Source organism: Carya illinoinensis, chromosome 16, assembly GCF_018687715.1.
Source record: "Carya illinoinensis cultivar Pawnee chromosome 16, C.illinoinensisPawnee_v1, whole genome shotgun sequence".
Classification (NCBI taxonomy): Eukaryota; Viridiplantae; Streptophyta; class Magnoliopsida; order Fagales; family Juglandaceae; genus Carya; species Carya illinoinensis.
Genome location: NC_056767.1, coordinates 7,801,539 through 7,821,608, shown reverse-complemented (window position 1 = coordinate 7,821,608; position 20,070 = coordinate 7,801,539). Strand labels below are relative to the sequence as shown.

Sequence of the window (20,070 nt, the reverse complement as noted above, 5' to 3'; positions counted from 1 at the left end):
CGAGTTTTGCTCATTTTTAATATTCGAACCAATATTAGTGTTCATGAACAATTCATTTATTAAATGAACCGAGTCTGAGTCGAGTTTATACGAATCGATCTCGAATTGTTCACGAGCGGGTCTGTTCGTTTACAACCCTAAATATTTAACATTGTGAGTATAAAATTCTTCTAAATGAAGTATTTCAGTTATAAAAAGATTTTATAAAATTATATCTACAAACTGACATAATTTTATATAATACATTAGATTTATTTTATAAAAATAATTTTATAATTTAACGTATTATATCCAAACACGTTAGTTTGTAAAATCTCTTTGTAGCTAAAATATTACTTTTTTTTTTAATAGCATAGATCCCACATAAGCATTTAATATTGTGGTTATCTCTTTTGCATTAGACCATCCAGTTACGTTTGACAATTAGAGATCATAAATCATATCAAAACTGATATGAATTTTTTTTTTTTTTAAATGAAGGATAACCGCCACATAACAGAGTCCTTAGGACTCACCCATGAAACCTAAACCTCTGGGAGACTAGCTCAGCAAACCACCACCATGACCTCTTACTTAAATCGCAGTTTGATTATAGGGAGAATCGAACCTGTGACATGAAATTCATTGCACACAACTTGATATGAATATATTACGATTTACGTCCTACCATGATTCTTGTGCTAAGGGAAATTATATTGATCACGAAAAGAGTGCACGTAACAACAACATCCAAAGCATTCATTGAAAAAATCGTATAATTTACAGACACACATCAACTTCCACAGACAAAATTGAATGAGCTGATGCTATGTTACATTGGATATACAGAGAACTATATAAGGTACAATTTAGCTTTTTGGTCTTGGGGAAGACATTTAGAACTGATATTGGCTTTTACAGCATCACCCATACATTCTTTGATTGTATAAATTAAAATTATGCTCAAGATCATGGAGCTTATTCATGTTTTCACCTACCCATTCTAACCGAAACCAGTCTCTTGCAGCAGCTTCTTCTTTGTTTGTGAAGAGAATGATAATACCTACTCGAATTGAAGCACAACAAAACGATGTTAACTCAAGTTTCCTCGTGCTTCTGCTCCCCCTCTGGTATCACAGTTCCTTGCAAGTCAATCCGACCTACAATGGATACGAAAGAAAATAAGAAGTGATAATTAAGCTACCCACTAAGCATTTTAATTGTTATAAATTAACAAAAGGGAAAAGAATTATGTAGTCAGCAGTGCTCCAGTGTAAATGCAATTCTAGGATATCTAATCTAGCATGTGAGTTTTTGTTCTGCTCGGTCATGAGAAAGAAGAAAAGTCATCCGAATCTGTTGATAGGCTGCAATTGCTAATTGTGGGATATTGTATTTTTCACTTCAACTTGATATCAAACAGATCTCATTATCAAACAAGAAAAGATTAATCATACCTAACAAGGAAATTAGTGATGGGGCCTTTGACGATCCATTTGAACCCATATCCATACCTGCAATCCACTCCTGAATTGATGAGTCTGGCCCAACCATTTATAAGTAACACATAACAGTAGAAAAAAAAGTGTTCATTCACATTAACTCGAATAGTAAGATTGAGGATCTGAGGTAAACAGGGAGATCAATTTCTGAAGTATTTGATACAGGCATGCAAATTTTATTGAGTGCAAAGAGTCCTAACTCAAGCACACAGGAAATATACAAAAATATACGTCCAACTAGCAAGAAAAAGAAAAAGGTAAAATTCTTTTAAGTCTAACAGGCTGGAAGAATTGGGAGCTGTTGTGAGCAGCCTCCAAGCGTAGAGATGGTAGAAGATTATGACTTTCGGTACTGACACATGAAGCTAACAAAATGATAATAGTAGCATACCTGAATCTTCAAGTGATTTAAGGACATCTGACTTCTTGAAAGTAAATCCAATGAAGTTTGTATCTTTTGATGTCAACATCTGCAACAATCAAATGTGCAAAACCTAGTTTAGGAATTGGTGTCAAATGCAGATCAAAAGCTGTTATTCTGCATAGCGATCACTATAAATAATTTAAGAAAAATGAGGAAAAATGAAAAATACATATATTTTTTATATGTCAAAACGACAAATATATTAGAAATTAAAATGATGATGAATGGAGCAAATTAATTGATCATGGGGATAGCTGTTTATCACACAACACAAGGAAAAAGTACAAGTCTTCAGCACAATTTACCCCTATCTCAACCTCCTTCCAAACACAAATTATGGATCTAAAGTATTACTATTCTTTGTTTTTTTTTTTTTTTTTTATTGGCACCAAGTGTCTGATAACAAAGTCCCGATTAATCCCAGGCGTGCGCAGGCCCTCAACAAATTAAAGAATCTCCAAGCTCTACATAGATATGAAAATTTGCTTTGTAAGCAGTCCAATTGGTGTTTGATACAACAGTAATTTAACATTTCACTGAAACAAGAACTGGAGGACAACTGGCTTTTTCTTTCTCTCTTTTTGGTCAAGTGGATAACAACTAGTTGTTACAAGAGAGGAATGTCATTATTATGCACGTGATATATTCAATGCCAGCGTTTAGCAGTTCATCAAAAACATCTTAAAAAACTTAAACAAAAAAACAATAGAAAAGACATAGCAGAGACTAATTACTTAGACTTCTGAGAAGCTTTAAAAATACAATTCAAAAATGGAGAAAGTACTGAATCCGTACCTTCCGCCAGGGTCCCACTGTTGGTATTGTTGATGGTGGACCTTCCACCTATCAAAGCAGAAAAAACAAAGGCTTATCAGAAACCACATGAAAGCATAAAAAAAATCAGAATAGAAAACAAGAGATGAAAAGAAAATGCTATTTTTTCTCAATGGTTCTATTTATCTCTACTATTGGTTTAACATCAATAGTTGTAAAGAAATAAAATAATGAAACACGAATTTTAACAAACGGGAAAGAATTACGAGTTTGAAAAGCTGGTTCCAGCAGATATAATGAAGTTTCTTCTTTATAGTCTTCACCTTGTCCTTGTTGCAGTTCCTGTTTAAATGGTGTGAGATTGGTTTTCATTGAATGCTATACAAAGGCACTGGGCGTACTGGGCCCAAAATGTTTCCTTCCTATGCCCTTAACCTAATTTCCTATCACATGATTCCTGACACCCCAATTTCCATGGCAATCTGTTTTCCCTTTTCATGTTATAAAACATTCCATAAGGTTGTCAGAGGTCATTAGACTCTTCAGAGGGAACATGGACCGCAATCTACATGTTTTGGCCAATCTTGGAACACAATGTCCACATCTACATCAATGCCAGCAGATCTTCTGGCTGGCTCAGCTTTGCTTCTGGATTAACATGAAATTCATAACCTTGTCCTTGAGGTTGGAGCTGAGGTTGTTGTCCCAGCTGAGTGGTGGTAGTTCTGCCCATTCATGCAAGGCCGTCAAGTTTGGTCGTTTGGACATATTTATGCCCCTCATTTCTGGAAGCCAGCAGCACCCACTGATTTCTCTCTCTCTCTAACCCTCTAATTTTATTTCTATATTCATTCTTATCATTAAATTGTTAGTAACATATAATAATGGCACAGAAAAGATGTAAATATTCTACCATGCAGAACAACTTCATTGGTCAATACATGATGGTAACAGTTGTTACCAATATATGGATTGGACTTATTTAGAGCAATTAGAAAATACAAGGTCTATGTTAAGAAAGGTTGAAAACCCAAGGTGTCTCAGTAGAACCCCGTCAAACCACAAAGGGAAATGGTGAATTTAACTCTTATTTTCATCTCGCCAATGTTGTCATAAATAAGACTAAAAGAAACAAGGAATCTATTTTTTTTTTTTTTTATTGGTAAATAAATTTTTATTGATCAAAAGAGTAGGCATATGCCCAAGTATGAAACAAGGAATCCATTCAGCATACTCACATCAGGAAACTTCTCAAAATTCTGAGTGTCCAAGTCGCCCTTTACAGTAGGTTTATATGCAGCTTCCATTTCATACAGCATGTCCCACTGAATGGATCTGAACCATGAATGTGCCTGCAAAAACACCAAACTTATATAAAAACAATAACACATTGAAATATAGAAGTATAAATATTTTTTATGAGGTAGAAATCTTTACTAAAAAGTATAGAAGTATAAATATGCTCATCAGAAATAGTCTACTAAAATGTGATTCAATATAGTTTTTCTAAGATGCTAAGAATGACAGCATGGTGTGCCTATTTTACAAATGGATATATTTGGAAGACTGACATTTAACTTCTGATTCATTTCCTGTATCAAACTATCATACAAATGGACAATTGGACCATTTCAAAGTTTAATCTTATGCTTGTTAAGAACATTGCTTTTTCCTCGGACAGGTGGTTACCTTTACTTCTTCCACTCCTTGGGTACCCAGCCTTGTTTCGACATCACATAATAAATGACATATCAGATCTTTGGCCTCCTCCGATATTTTTGGTTCCTCAGGGAATTTCAAGCACGTTTTCCAATTGACTATCTGGTGCAAGACAGAAAATTGTTGTCTATTAGGAAATATAAATCATAATTAAGGGCAAGAACCACAAATTAGTATTACCTTTCGGCATGTGATCCTTGGATCATCAGAACAGAAGGGAGGATAGCCAATAAGCATCTCATACATGATTGCTCCCAGTGACCACCAATCACACTCCATTCCATACCCCTTCTTGAGCAAAATCTCAGGTGCCATATAATCAAGAGTTCCAACCGTTGAATAAGCCTATAGAATATAAATACTGCTCAAGAAGTAGGACATAAAGAAAATTGAACAGTATTTTCTTAAAAGAAAATCGGTGCTCTGCTCAACATTGCACACAAGATATGACTTGAATTCACCAGAGCATTGAGAGAGAGAGAGAGAGAGAGAGAGAGAGAGAGTTCAGATAAATACTAATGCACGACGATTACGTTTCCATTGTTGTAATTGCTCCTTTGGCATCAACCAAGGTGCTCTATCATAGCCAGAATGTCCTTCAGTCTCAGCTGTGGATTCCTGGATGGTAAAATCCTCATCTTCCAGCAATATTGTTGAATACTTATCATCCAGAGGCTTGCACAATCCAAAATCTGAAAGCTTCAAATGGCCATTCTTATCCAGGATCAGGTTATCTGGTTTTATGTCCCTACAAGCAGTAAACCACAAGAGTAAGCATAAGCTTAAATGTTTTACTTGAAAACAATGAGATACATGTATTTATACGTGTAAGAAGGTATAGCTAAATTTCCCATTAATCTCTCTCTCAACTTCATAAATTTCCCATTAATCTCTGAATCAAATTCATGGAAGTTGAGAGAGAGTGAAAAGGACTTCAGTTTCATAAAAGTTCTTTTACTGTCCAACTTGAGTCTTAAGCCAAGGGAAAAGCAATACAACTAATGGCAGGCATAAAAAAGTATAAGATGTTGTAACTCATTATCGGGAGATTGAAAATGACAAAATGGAAAAGAGACCATCCTACTGGCCATTGAAACAGTATATCATATATTTCAGGAATATCTAAACTTGGTCAGTCAGTCAAGATTGGAAAGAGAATGGCAGCAAGTATTGCATATTCAAAACTTTAAATCAGCAAGTGGCAGATCTTGGATGGGGGATATCAAGTTCTAAATGAGCATGAAACCAAATCCAGTGCAGTCAATATTAGCCGATATATCATAAAGTTAAAAAATCATAAAGATTTTTTTCGTTTTGTCATTTTATATCCATGGTAGCAAAAAAGATAAATTCCAATGTCTAATTGCAAAGAATAGGATACTGAGCCAGTCTCAAGATGGATATGATCTCAGGTTCTCAGCCTACTTGTGACAAATTTGCAGCCTACTGAGACTATCCTTGACCAATATTCCAACTTTGAAGTGAAACTTGTGCTCAGCCCAAGCTAGGCATAGCCTGTGTTTAATTTGTAATATCTTTCTATAGGTCCTCACAAGCCTGCAGATTGCACCACATCCTACTTTCAGACTGGGAGTACCAGTGAAGGCCGGTCTATGAATTTAGCTTCATTCTAACGTATGCATGCACAAATCCAATAAAATGGATGTAATAGTGAAGATAGAAAGAGGATGAATTGATAAATATAATACCTATGTATATATTTGTGCTGATGAATTGAGTGGATAGCTAGAATGCTCTCTGCTATGTAAAAGCGTGCAACGTCTTCAGAAAGAATATCTTCCCTCATCAGTAATGTCATAATATCCCCACCAGGTAAATACTCCATGATAAGGTATAAGAAATCAGAATCTTGAAAAGAATAAAAGAGTTTTACAATGCACCGACTATCAACCTCTGCAAGCAAGTTCCTCTCAGATCGAACATGCTCAACCTATATTAAGGAAGGAAGTAGAACAATTAATAACATAACCTGACAAGCAAGGCGTACACAAGAGGAACTCAATTCTAGATACATCACATTAAATAATCAGATAGTGTATTTGTAATTAATCTCAACGAATTGCTCTATGCAACTTCCTTCTTTCAAGTATATCAAAGGTTTCATCAGAATTCTAGTTTTTAAACCTCATTTAGCATTCTGTTTTCAATCTACTCTATACCTTGTTTTGAATTTTAAGGCAATAAATTAACCACTCCCCCTTTCCATAGTAGCACGCAAACCCCAGTGAAGGTAACTTCCAATAGACTGTTTAGGCATGCTGATAAATATAAACAAACATAGCTGAAATGATATAACATGTAATATTAAGAACAGAACATTCACATTTTTTCAAACTAAAGCCCCAGACAATTATGAATAAATCAGATACAGCAGCACTTATAGCATTAATTCTTTTACAACCATGAAGAAAACGAAGAGTTCCTCAATAAAAGCATCATTTATTCTTTGAATTTGATAATACTGTCATCTAAGATAGTGCTTCACCTGTCCACGGCTAAGCATCTCTGATTTCTTCAATTTCTTCATGGCAAAAACCTCTCTCGTATCTTTAGCACGGCATAGCCTGACCTGAATTTATTGGACACATAATGTGTTAGTGTGATGCTACCTTCAAGATAAATATATAACCTATATCTACATTCTGTACTGCAAGGGAACTTTTATGACTTGTGCTAAGCTATGTTATTGGCCTTCACAAAGCAACAATTGACTCCCCAATGAGGCAAGTAAATTACAATTGATCTGGGTTTTTTTATATTTTAAAGTATGACATTTGCACGGAACATAGAGCTACTCAGTATTTAAAAGCAATTCTTTTTTATTGGCACCGGGTGTCCGAGATAAAAGCAAACATATACCGTGCAATGTTATGCTTTAAAATATGCTTCATCACACAATAAAAAGGAAAACCTGAGAAACCGCCAGTGATTTCCATGGTATAATATTCTCACATGCCTCATCAAATGACCAAGAAAAAAAATATATACCTCAGCAAATGCACCTTTACCAATTACGGTTAATTGCTCAAAGTCATCTATTCCCACTTTGCGTCTTTGAAACCTCATGTATTCAGTTTCTCTTCGCTCCAAATTCCTCAGCATCTCTTCTTCTTCCTCAACAGATACCTGAGCTTCTTGTGCTCTCCTTTGAAGTGCTCGACGTCTGCAACAAAGTAATATGAAACAAACTACCATATATTTGAAAAGAAGAAATAGTCTTCTGCCATTTTCGAGAGAGGGACATCATATATGAATCTGACTTGGACAGAATATTAGCATAATTTACTTATCCTAGAAAAATGTGTTCTTTTTATTAAATAACGTCATAAATCTTCTTCTATTAAATCCCAGTTTCCCAAATACCAACCAGAGCTTCAACAAAAGTTACAAGAAAAACACATAACCAATCGTATCCTAATCTTTTGTAGTAAAACCACAGGTCCAATATAAATGAAGATGTTACCGCTACGAACTTACTATTCTTTTAACCAAAAACCAATTCAATCAAAGAATGAGAATGCAAACATAAACAACAAAATTCTCAACCTGAAGGAAATCCATATATTAAAGAACTGGACCTGTCTTTGCGATCTTGCAATCCTTGAAGATGGTTCTTGTAATGATTCTCTATGAACTGCTTGGCAGCCGCGGCTTTCTGCCTAGTAACGGGCGACGAAACGGAGACATCTGGACCTGAGTCTAAGCGGACCCGATCGGGCTTCAAGTTGATAGCCCCCAATCTCACCGTCCCGTCAGCACCGTCCATTCGAATCAATCTATGAGCCTCAAATGACGCAGTCAGAGAGGCACTTCGTTAAAAGAGAAACCTTTTCTTTGCAAAGAGCATATAGATCCGACTGAGAGATATAGGGGATGCAAATTGTTTGTGAAAATGACACAAAGAAGGATATGAACTGGCAATGATCTCCTTTTCCGTTGTCGCAGTCGCAGTAGTAGTTGTAGTTAGCTTCTTGGGCAATGGAGTGCAATCGAAGCCATTGTCATGGGAAGCAGAGTTTTCAAACAGTTATTGTAAAGGGTAGGTGGGTCTGGGCTTACGCTGGTGTCGGCGGAGATATGTATATAACTATATAAGCCAGCTAGCGTGGGCGTGCGGTGCGTACGAAACGGTCGAAGTGAGGGTGCGGAAACTTCTATCTTCCACGTCGGGAATTGTGGGTTCATGACTGGGCGGTGCTATGTACGCGCGGAGGAGGAGAATGGGGATTTAGTGCTTGTCCAATTGACTACAGTGGATCCAGTGAGCGTGGGTGCGGTGTTGGTGCTGACTAGTTGTTTAATCTGATGGTCAGTTGCATGCACTTTCCGTGGTATCTGGTCAATTAGCGGACACCGAAACGTGGGATTCACGAGACACGACCCACGACCGTGGATCGTGGAATGCCCTTTAGCTACAGAAAACAATGTTCGGATCTGGACCACCTCGGGATCTGGACCACCCGCTCAATGATAGGAAATGATATTTATTTGGAAAAATGATTTTTTTATAATTATATTTTAATTAAAAGATATTTTTATAAAATAACTTTATAAAATTAACATTATTTTATATAAATACTCTCTTATTAACAAATAAAAGTTGTAAAAAGAGTTATATGTATATAATTATTCATTTATTTTATAATCAAATATGTCTTATAATTTTATAAAAATTTTTATATAATTTTTTAATAAAATATTATTTTTTGTTGTACTTAATTGAATTTGTATCTATTAAGACTTGGTTTTATTTCACAAACTTTTGAAATCATCTTATCTTAAAATCTAAATACCATTTAAATATAAATATCTTTCAGTTTTAAATTTTTAGATTTTTTATCTAATTATTACAACTTTTCTAAAGTTACAAACAAAATATAAAAATTAATTTAAAATTTTCAAATCTTAAAATAAAAATTATATTCTAACCATTTTTAACTTTATAATTATTTTATTCAATTTTTTTTCTCTCTTTTTCAAAATTTCATAAAAATTTTAACTCAAACTATTTCAAACCAAGAGACTTAATAGTAAGATGGTTTGTGAATAATAATAGATAATTTGAATTAAGTATTTATTAGGTTTTGGGAAAAGAAAACAAGTTGAATAAAAAATATTATAAAATTAAAATATTATTAAAATATTATTTTTATTTTGAGATTTGAAAATTTTGAATAGTTTTTTATTTGAAAAGTTAGGAAAGGTTTACTATTAGTTTGAAAGTATTTATATTTAAATAATGTTTCAGAATGAAGTGAGATGAGATTAGATAAGATAAGATGAAAAATATTTCCAAACTTTCCAATCTATCTCATCTCATCAATTAAAAACATAATATGAGTTTTTAAACCGTTACATAGAAATTGTAAAACATTTTCATCTATATTATAATAATAATACATGAGTAAAATATTTATCCATTCATCTATAAATCACTAGTTGTTTCAAAAACTTAAATTGATGTAAAGATATAAATCTTATTGTTTATTTTATATCTTAATACTCCTTATCACGTATTGATTAGACTCTCTTTTAATGAGTGACTCAACACGTAAAATATTTAATTAAATAAAATAAAATATAAAGTCAGAGTTTGAATTTAATATCTATATTATGATATCATGTAAAATTACTACTTATCTTAAAATTTTAACTCAATAAAAAAATAAAAAAAATTATTATTTATTTTATATCTTTTATTATTTCACTGCCGCATTCTTTTTCTTTTCTCCCGTATATATTATCTGCTCTCTCTCTCTCTCTCTCTCAAAGTCAAGAGCTCGGAATACAATGCACGCATAGTTGTGGGGTTCTACCTATGAAACCCTAAACGTAGGTTAGACCCTCAAACTGCACCAAAATGATCTTACCAATTCATGGTCTTCGTTAGGAATAATTTTCCAAATATTAAAATAGTTACACATTCGAGAAGCAATGAAAGAGTCAATATTCCTTTTTTCTTTTGAGAGTTTGACTAAAAGAAGAACAAAGCATCAAAGTAAAAACAGTCGAACATAAAACTTTTCGTGGTAATTATTTAATCAAATATGGTACTAACAAATTATGTGTATCAAATTAAATTTGTATATATACCTTAAAAATAAACGTACAAGACACAATTTACTTTTAAGTTTTGGGTTTTGTTGAAAAAAAACCGACAAAAAACCTAGATATATTTTTTCCCTAGCTACAGTGGATTATATTTAAGTTTTTCGAGTTTTAAAAGAGCTTTTCAAAAATATTTTTATAGGGTCTGTTTGGAGTTGTGGTAGGAGTCTTAAAAAGTGGTTAAATATCCTTAAAAGTTATTTAATTGAAAAATTAGGTTGTTTAATGTAAAAGAATAGATAGAAAGAATATTTGAAAGAGTTTTCTTATTTCTGAATATTCTGCTTGTAGCGTACTAGCAGTATATAAAAAGTGATTACAACAGATTTCCTATTTTTAAGAAACATTTGAAAACTCTCAAATTCAAAACTATACAACTGTACAATTCAAATATCTCAGGATCGTATCTCCTCATCTTTATCCTCTTAAACTTCAGCTATAATCTCAGCACTTCCTTTGACTATATAATTTCCAATAATATCAGGATTGATCCTCTTGATCTTCAGCTGTAATTTTGGCTGTAATTACTTGATCCTCTACATGCCCCCTCAATCTGGAGGGAAGATCACGAACATTCAGATTGTGTTGAACTGCTCTGAATTTGTTTGGTGGTAGTGGTTTTGTAAGTGCATCTGCCAATTGATCACGACTGGAAATAAACTGAACCACCAAATTTTTGTTGCAAACTTGTTCTCTAACAAAGTGAAAATCAATCTCTATGTGTTTTGTTCTTGCATGAAACATTGAATTTGATGTGAGATAAGTTGCGCCTATATTGTCACACCAAAGAACGGGGGCTTGTTGTATAGGAACTCTAAGTTCAAATAGAACTGACTTAATCCATATTAGTTCTGTCGAAGTGTTTGCCAATGATTTATATTCAGCCTCAGTGGTGCTATGAGCCACTATAGGCTACTGTTTGCAGCTCCAGGATACCAAATTTGGTCCTAAATAAATGCAATAAGCACCCACGGAACGTCGATCATCTCTATCAGCTGCCCAATCCGAATCAGAATATGCTTGTAACCGTAAATCTGCAACTTTAGTGAATAATAGACCTGTAGAAACCGAATACTTAAGGTAGCAAAGTATTCGCTTGACTGCTTGCTAGTGGAAATCAAGAGGTTTATGCATGAATTTACTTACTTTGTGAACTGCAAAGGCCAAATCAGGCCTTGTAAATGCAAGATATTGCAAGCTACCCACAATACTCCTATAAAAACTTGCATCAGGACAAGGGAAACCATCTGTGGAAGTAAGATGACAAGTAGAGTCCATTGGACTGCTACATGGTTTAGCCTTATCCATGTTACTCCGCTTGAGTAAATCAACTATATATTTGCGCTGAGTTAGGTAAAGACCTGCAGAACATCGAAGTGCCTCTACACCAAGGAAGAAATTAAGAGAGCCCAAGTCTTTGACAGCAAATGCTTCCTGTAAGCAGTTAATGACAGTGCTGATTGCAGCTGAAGTAGAACCAGTTATCAAGATATCGTCAACATAGATTAGAACATAAACAACAAATGTTTTTGTTTTGAGAACAAAAAGGGAAGTATCAGCTTTGCTTTCACAGAAATGCAAAGACTTGAGCTTGTCTGATAGTTTAGAAAACGAAGCTCTTGGAGCTTGACGCAAACCATAGAGTGATTTATGGAGCTTACAGACATGATTGGGAAACTGAGGATGAGTATAGCCCAGTGGTTGAGTCATAAAAACGTCTTCTTGAAGATCACCATGCAAAAATGCATTTTGCACATCTAGTTGTTGTATAGGCCAACCATAAGACATTGCAATTGAAATAATCAACCGAATAGTAGCATGTTTTATAACTGGGCTAAATGTTTCAGAAAAATCAATTCCTTCCTGCTGATGGAAGCCTTTGGTGACTAGTCGAGCTTTATAATGCTCAATAGTTCCATTTGCTTTTCTTTTAATTTTATATACCCAACGACAGCCCACAATATTGATATCAGCTGAAGGTAAAACCAAAGACCAAGTACCATTTTGCAGCAAAGCATTAAACTTTTTATTCATTGCTTCTCGCCAATGAGCAGACTTGGATGCCTCAGTATAGGAAGTAGGTTCTTCAGCTGTACTATTACTTTCTGCTAGCAAAGCTCGAGGTAGTGGATACTTAATACAGCCATCAGATGGTTGCTGAGGTTTGTGAATATTATTCTTCTACCGCATTGTCATAGGATGACGATTTGATACAAGAGTGGAGGCACGACTGCAAGGGTCAGATGGCATATCGAAAGGAGACACTGTGAGGTCAAATATATTTGTTTGAAATTCTGTAGCAGTATGTTGTGCAGATATCTCCTCATCTATTCCTGCAGGAAGAGTCAAACAAGGTGCAGACTGTGTGTTTGCAGGAATAGGTTCAGTTTGCAATTCTATTGAACTCGTTGGAGGTGAAACATTGAGATTTGGAGGAAGAGAAACTGATTGCTCAGCAGAGAAATTCTAATTTGTGTTTTTGATGTAAGGAAAAAAAGTTTCATAAAAAACTACATGCCTAGAAACATAAACCTTACCAGTGGAGAGATTGAGGCACTTGTATCCTTGATGACAAAGACTATAGCCAATGAATATGCATGTTTTTGAGCGAAAACTGAGTTTGTTCCTATGGTAAGGTCTCATGTTAGGCCAACATGCGCAGCCAAAAACATGCATAAAAGAAAAATCTGGCTCACGATTATATAGTATTTCATAAGGAGATTTTTGCTTTAAAATAGGTGTAGGTAGTCGATTAATGACATATGTAGCTGTTTGAAAAGCATCCTCCCAGTATAGCATTGGCAAATGTGAGTGTGCTAGCAGACTTAGACCAACTTGGCAATATGTCGATGTTTACACTCAATTGAGCCATTTTGTTGATGAGTGTATGGACATGCTAAGCGATGATTAATACCATTTTGTTTGAAATAAGTGTTCAAGCGTCGAAATTCACCACCCCAATCAGACTGAATGGCTTTTATTTTCCTTTCAAAGTGTTTTTCAACATAAGTTTGAAATTGAAGAAAAATTTATTCAACATCAGATTTGAATTTTATTGGAAATAGCCAAACAAATTTAGAAAAATCATCAAGAAAACTTACATAATACTTGGCACCAGTGGTGGAAACCACAGATGCTGGTCCCCAAACATCACCAAAAATTAAGTCTAATGGATGTGAAGAAACAAATGTAGAAGATTTAAAAGGCAAATCATGGCTTTTGGCCATTTGACATTCAGGACACACAGAGAGCTTCTTATTTCTCGCTACTGGAAAGTTAATGCTGGAAAGGATTTTGTTGACAACAGGGGTTGATGCATGTCCAAGTCGACGATGCCACTCACGAAAAGAGACACGTACTGTTGAGAGAACTTGTGGACAGCTTGATGTGGATGAGAAACGATAAAGACCATCACTAAGATGTCCTCGATGAAGGACCTTCCCCGAGTAATCCTTCACAAGAAAGAATTGATCATGAAATTCGAAATAAACATTATTGTCAACACAAAATTGTTGTACAGATAGTAAATTTTTTTGGATCTCGGGAACAAGAAGGACTTGATTAAGAACAAAAGTAGAAGTAGCAGTAGAAAGCTCAGTGGATCCAGTTTTAGAGATGTGCAAACCTTGACCATTTCCCACTTGAACATGATCTGTACCATTGTAATCACCATTTATGAGGTTCAGATGGGCAACATCGTTGGTGACATGATGAGTTGCACCCGTATCAGCATGCCACTTAGTATCCCAATTGCCATTATTGGCAGCTACCAAGGCCTGTTTGTTGGCTGTTTTTGGAAAGTCCTGATAAGAAAGATCAAACCTATGATAACATTTTCGAGCAGAATGTCCTGGTTTACTACAAACCTGACAGATAAGAGTGGACTGATCATTGTTGCGGGAAGCAGGAGTGAAGCCACCACGATTCCCATGCCCCCTACCTCGAAGTCCACCTCGTCCTCAACTATTAAAAGGCTGGTATTGACGTTGAGCAACATTGACAGATGGTTGTTGAACTGGAGATGCAAGCTGATGACGAGAAAGGCGAGCTTCTGTTGTTAGCAAGAGGGAATAAATTTCCTCTAGTGTAACACTGTCAGTGCGAGCAGAGATTGAGGCCACAAAGCTGTCATACTCATGACCTAACCCGGCTAGCACGTAAGTGATAACATCATCACAGGTCATAGGTTGTCCTGCAATTGCTAACTCATCTGTGAGTCTTTTGATGAAAAGAAAATACTCAGTTGCAGATTGGCTCCCTTTAATTGCCGTTGCCAATTGTGTGCGAATTTGGACAGTTCGAGCACGAGATCGAGATGAGAAATTCTCGTCTAGAGCACGCCATACAGACTTGGAGGTGGTATAATTGACCACTTGAGCAAGGACCCCTTCAGTGAGGGAGGACATTAAGGTGCTGAGAATGAGGTTATCTTGGCGTACCCAATGAGAGTAAGCAGGGTTTAAAATTTCAGAGAGAACACCAGTTTCAGAATTAGACACAGAAATAGTTTGGGGGGGTTTGGTCGTGGTACCATCAATGTACCCGTAGAGATCTTGACCTCGGAAGTAAGGCACTATCTGTGCTTTCCAAAGAAGATAGTTATCTTGATTGAGTTTGACAGAAACAACATTAGACATGGAGATAATAGAGGGAGGGGGTGAATGTTGAGTAGCAGTACTGGTAGAGGAAGAAGGAGATGAGGAAGACATAGCTAGACGTTGGTCTTTTCACGGCTAGTCTGATACCATGTAAAAGAATAGATAGAAAGAATATTTGAAAGAGTTTTCTTATTTCTGAATATTCTGCTTGTAGCGTACAAGCAGTATATAAAAAGTGATTACAACAGATTTCCTATTTTTAAGAAACATTTGAAAACTCTCAAATTCAAAACTATACAGCTGTACAATTCAAATATCTCAGGATCGTATCTCCTCATCTTTATCCTCCTAAACTTCAGCTATAATCTCAGCACTTCCTTTGACTATATAATTTCCAGTAATATCAGGATTGATCCTCCTGATCTTCAGCTGTAATTTTGGCTGTAATTACTTGATCCTCTACATTTAAGTATTACATATTAAAGCACCAATAGTTCTATATGCAACCATTGGCGCGTAACTGGTGCAAAACCGGCTGACACGTTAGCTAATATTTTATTTAAAAGAATCATAATATGCAGAAAAATGGTGGGAAATCAAATAATAGAGCACATTCTAGATCTGAGCCATGATCTTCGTCGTGGGTTGATAGATTCTAGATCTGAGTCCACTTCTCCCACTGATTCAGTAAAGACGGATGATTTTTCTCTTCTTTTTTAGTTGTTCTTTTTCTTTCTTTTTACACAAACGTGGTTTGCACAACAGTCTTGCTATTCGGTTTCAAAGATTTCTTGGTGTGTACTAATGATGCTAGCTTATTATCCATTTATCGTAAGTTCATATTTTGTCAGGATATGAATGTGTCCTATTTCTTCCATTACATGTTTGTAGGCACGCATTTCTATTTTACTTGTCAGCTGAATAGGGAATGATCTCGAAATAATTTTAGAAAAAAACAGGGATCATAATGCTTTGATTTGGAAACTTTCATCAATGTCTTCCAGAGATACTGATATTGTTCTCTTTCCTATTACTTTTATTTGTTCTCTTTTTTATTACTTTGTATAGCAACAAGATCGAGTTTAAACATATTGGTAAATGAATTCACAAGTCGGTTAAATGGATATGCTGCAAAATGTATCCAGCTCAGAGAGATATTTACACCGGGTTTGGATTACATGCATTCATGATATAAGAACTTGGAGTATATATGCATTTTATTTTTGGAAACAAAGTTGGGCCCCCTATTACCATAATTTTTATTTTTTTTAAATCCAGATAATTTTTATTCAACCCCTTCCACATAATCCACAAATAATTTTTAACAGAGCTGACACAAATAAAAAATAATTAGTTTTGATGGCATGAAGGTTATTCACACTACTGGATTTTTTTTTTTTTTAACATGAAGATTTCATTGATATATATTAGAGTTAGAGGGAAAATATCATAGGATGCAAGGTATATTGCAAAGTGCTGGATATGTTTTATAGATAAGGTAAACTTTCATGATAATCTTGGTGCTTGTAAATCAAGGCTTGAATTCTAAAAAAAAAAAAAAAATCAGAAATCGTAGATTTCAAGAAAATATGCAATTCCTTTTTTTCCAATAAAAATTGGAAAGTTAGCACATATATAAAAATATATAACAGAAGCAAAGATACATATATGAATTCTTTGTTGACCATTTCTCAAGGAGACCATTTGTAAGAATGAGTCTCAAGCTTCCCTTCATTTTAGGAGCTTTTGAAATAGGCCACAACTTTCCTCAAAGTCTTCATCATGTTCATGGAGTAGTTAGAACGTTCCCCATGATAATCTGAAGCAGTGGAATACTTGACATATAGTCACCGAAAGCTTGATGGAAGCTTGCTATAAATACTACGGATGGTCCCCAAACTCAATCACTCAATCCCCTTTAGTCTTACACCATCTAATTAGAATGAGCAGAGTTCGGAAGTGCCAAACAAGAGAAAAAACAGTGTCCTAACGTGAGCAGCACCAATGGCTGGATGTACCGTTTCTTGACCACTACAGTTTTATGATTCCTTTTAAATATTTATTCCGCATTATAGAATCGTTATTAGGCTTATATTTGGTATCAGAGCCAAGTTTTAGTCTCTGCCTTGGTATTTTAGTGACGCTCTATTTTGTCTTTATTTTTGGCTGAAATTTTTAAAATAAAAAAATTTAAGTTTTGATTTCTGGACATTTTTTATTCAAAAGAAGATTAGAAATCATTTGGAAATATTTTTTTTAAGCTTTTTGTGATTAAAAATGACATGTTGTTTATATGGGTGATTTAATTATATGTGATTTTGATAATTATTGTGCAAATTTATTTATTATGCTCATATTTAGTTTGCATGAATTGATTACTTCTACTCTATATTAATACATGCAATTTTTGGATGAGTATATATATAGTTAAAGGCATGAAATTAAATGTTATGCATAATATTATAGTTTAATTATGCAATATTTATGCTTATATTGTGAGAATATTTTGTGTATAATAATAACATGTTAGTATTAGTTAAAATTATGTAATTCATAACTATTCTCATATTAAGTTAGTTTTTATGTGATTTAATGTCTAGTGATCTATATAATTTTAATTAATTAGAGAATAGCCACCGCATCTTTAATTAAATAAAATTATATATTATGATTGATTAAGATCACATAAAAAATATTAGACATTAATTGTAATTAATTATACTTAAGAATTTTTATTATATTTATATTATTAATTAGGATAAAATATCAAGTTATTCATAACTTACCCACAGGAATTATGAATTAATTAAATAATTTGATAGTTTTATCATAAAGTTTAATCTAAGATATAATATATATCAAATTATAATCATAATATATCCTTTAGAATTATGTATTCAGTATATAATTTGATAAAAATCTTTCATAAAGAATAATTGAATCTACTTGAACTAAAAATTTAGCCCGCAGACATTTTTATGTCATTAAATTCAATTTTTAAGCATGATTTACATTAGTAAAACATGATTTTATTTAAGCATCAATTTTAACATAAGCATGTAATCTATAATTTTATACAGTTGTACAACCTGTAAATTTATCTAATATTCGTTATAATATCCCTGAACTTAAGAGAGATAACTATAAGGTCTGAAAGGAGAGAGTTCTTCTTCATTTAGGAGGAATGGACATAAACTATGCTATTAGGAAAGAGCAACCATCAACACTCACTGATACCAACATTGCAGCGGACATCATGCTTTATGAACGATGGGAGTGATCTAATTGCCTCAGCATGATGTTCATTAAGACTAGAATTTTTACTATATTCGTGGTTCTGTTGATCAGCATAAAAAGGTCTGAGACTTACTGAAAGCCATTAATACAGGAAGGATTCCAACATTTTAACCTCAAGTTTCTTCAATTGAGCTACATTATTTCTCGTCATGCAAATGAGGGACAATATGGATCAATTGAAGCATGATGAGGGACAATGTGACTCAATTAAAGGAACTCGAGGTTGAAACGTTGGAGTCCTTCCTGTTAACTACATCCTGAACACCCTTCCGCACCAATATGGACCCTTCAAAATCTCATACAACACATATAAAAAATAAATAGTCAATTAATGAACTCATGACCATTTGTGTTCAAAAGGAAGGGAGACTGGTGATGGAATAGGAGAAGGTGCAATGCTAGCAATGGGTGGAAAGGGCAAATCTCAAGCCAATCATAAAGGAAAAGGTAAAATGCCTTTCCAATCTGGTATCAAGAAAGATTCCAAGTGCTTTTTCTGTAAAAAGAAGGGACACATAAAGAAGTAATGCGCCAAATTTCATACATGACTTGTGGACAAAGGTAATCCAACCTCATTTATTTGTTATGAATCTAATATGGTTAATGTCAATATTAACACATGGTGGATTGATTCTGGATCAACAATTCACATTTCAAATTCCTTGCAAGGTTTGCAAAACCTAAGGAAGCCAATGGAAAATGAGCAAAGTATCTTATCAAGAAACAAGATGGGCTCGCATGTGGTAGCTATAGGAACTAGCTATTTAATTTTAAGTAGTGGTTTTGTTTTAAAGTTATAAAAGACCTTTTATGTTCCAAATTTTTCTAGGAACCTGTTTTCAGTTTCAAGACTTGTACCTTTTGAATATTCCTTTAATTTTTCAAATTCATCTTTTAGTTTATTTTATAAATCTGATTGTGTTGGGAATGTTACTTTATCTAATGGTCTTTACTGCATTAATTTACAAAATAATGCCACTTATGATTCAATGCATGTTCACACTGGTACTAAAGATGTGTTATTAATGAGGATTCCTTTAAATTATGGCACCGAAGAAAGAATTAAAAGATTAGTAAATGAATGGGTACTTAATACTCTGAAGTTTACTGATTTTGAGACTTGTGTGAACTGCATAAAGGGAAAGTAAACCAACAAGTCAAAGAAATGTGCCAATAGGAGTCTGGACATATTAGAGATCATACATACTGATATATGTAGTCTAAACATCGACTCACATGGTCAGAAATACTTCATCTCTTTTATAGATGATTACTCACGATATATGTATCTCTACATTCTTTATAACAAGAATGAAGCATTAGATGCCTTTAAAATCTTTAAGGCTGAAGTAGAGAAACAATGCGGTAAGCAAATTAAGATTGTGAGATCAGATAGAGGTAGAGAATATTATGATAGATACACAAATGATGGACGAGCACCTGGGCCATTCGTAAAGTTTCTTCAAAAGTATGAGATTGTTATCTAATACACCATGCCTAGTTCACTGGACCAGAATGGTATAGCAGAAAGAAGAAACCGAGCATTATTGGACATGGTGCGGAGTATGCTTAGCAACTCTAATATTCCTAAATCCTTGTGGGCAGAAGCACTTAAGACGGTAGTATATATATTAAACCGAGTTCCAAC

At 34.3% G+C, this 20,070-nt stretch overlaps 1 protein-coding gene across 2 annotated transcripts; it reads right to left on the bottom strand.

Moving 5' to 3' along the window:
- Window positions 1–717: 717 nt before the first annotated feature.
- Window positions 718–8,498, bottom strand: LOC122299519 (serine/threonine-protein kinase tricornered-like). 2 transcript variants are annotated; one of them, XR_006239700.1, is made up of 13 exons: window positions 7,998–8,498; window positions 7,408–7,582; window positions 6,905–6,988; window positions 6,108–6,349; window positions 4,915–5,146; window positions 4,579–4,743; window positions 4,369–4,500; window positions 3,918–4,031; window positions 2,946–3,021; window positions 2,701–2,748; window positions 1,873–1,951; window positions 1,437–1,493; window positions 718–1,139 (listed from the first exon to the last, which is right to left on the bottom strand). XR_006239700.1 is itself a non-coding variant. In XM_043109877.1 (12 exons), exons 1-12 carry the CDS (start codon window positions 8,183–8,185, stop codon window positions 1,078–1,080), a joined length of 1,578 nt encoding a protein of 525 aa, XP_042965811.1. In that variant the 5' UTR covers window positions 8,186–8,496; the 3' UTR covers window positions 718–1,077. The 2 variants fall into 2 exon arrangements, 1 of the variants encoding a protein (XP_042965811.1); XM_043109877.1 differs by lacking the exon at window positions 2,946–3,021 and having other exon boundaries at window positions 7,998–8,496.
- Between the last annotated feature and the right edge of the window lie 11,572 nt (window positions 8,499–20,070).

Excerpts from the sequence above, each read along its gene's own strand:
- LOC122299519 (XM_043109877.1), bottom strand. The coding sequence starts at position 8,185 with ATGGACGGTGCTGACGGGACGGTGAGATTGGGGGCTATCAACTTGAAG. Across the intron at positions 4,744-4,914 it reads AACGTAATCGTCGTGCATTA|GCTTATTCAACGGTTGGAAC; the intron begins GTATTTATCTGA and ends TATATTCTATAG. Across the intron at positions 1,140-1,436 it reads ATCACTAATTTCCTTGTTAG|GTCGGATTGACTTGCAAGGA; the intron begins GTATGATTAATC and ends TATCCATTGTAG.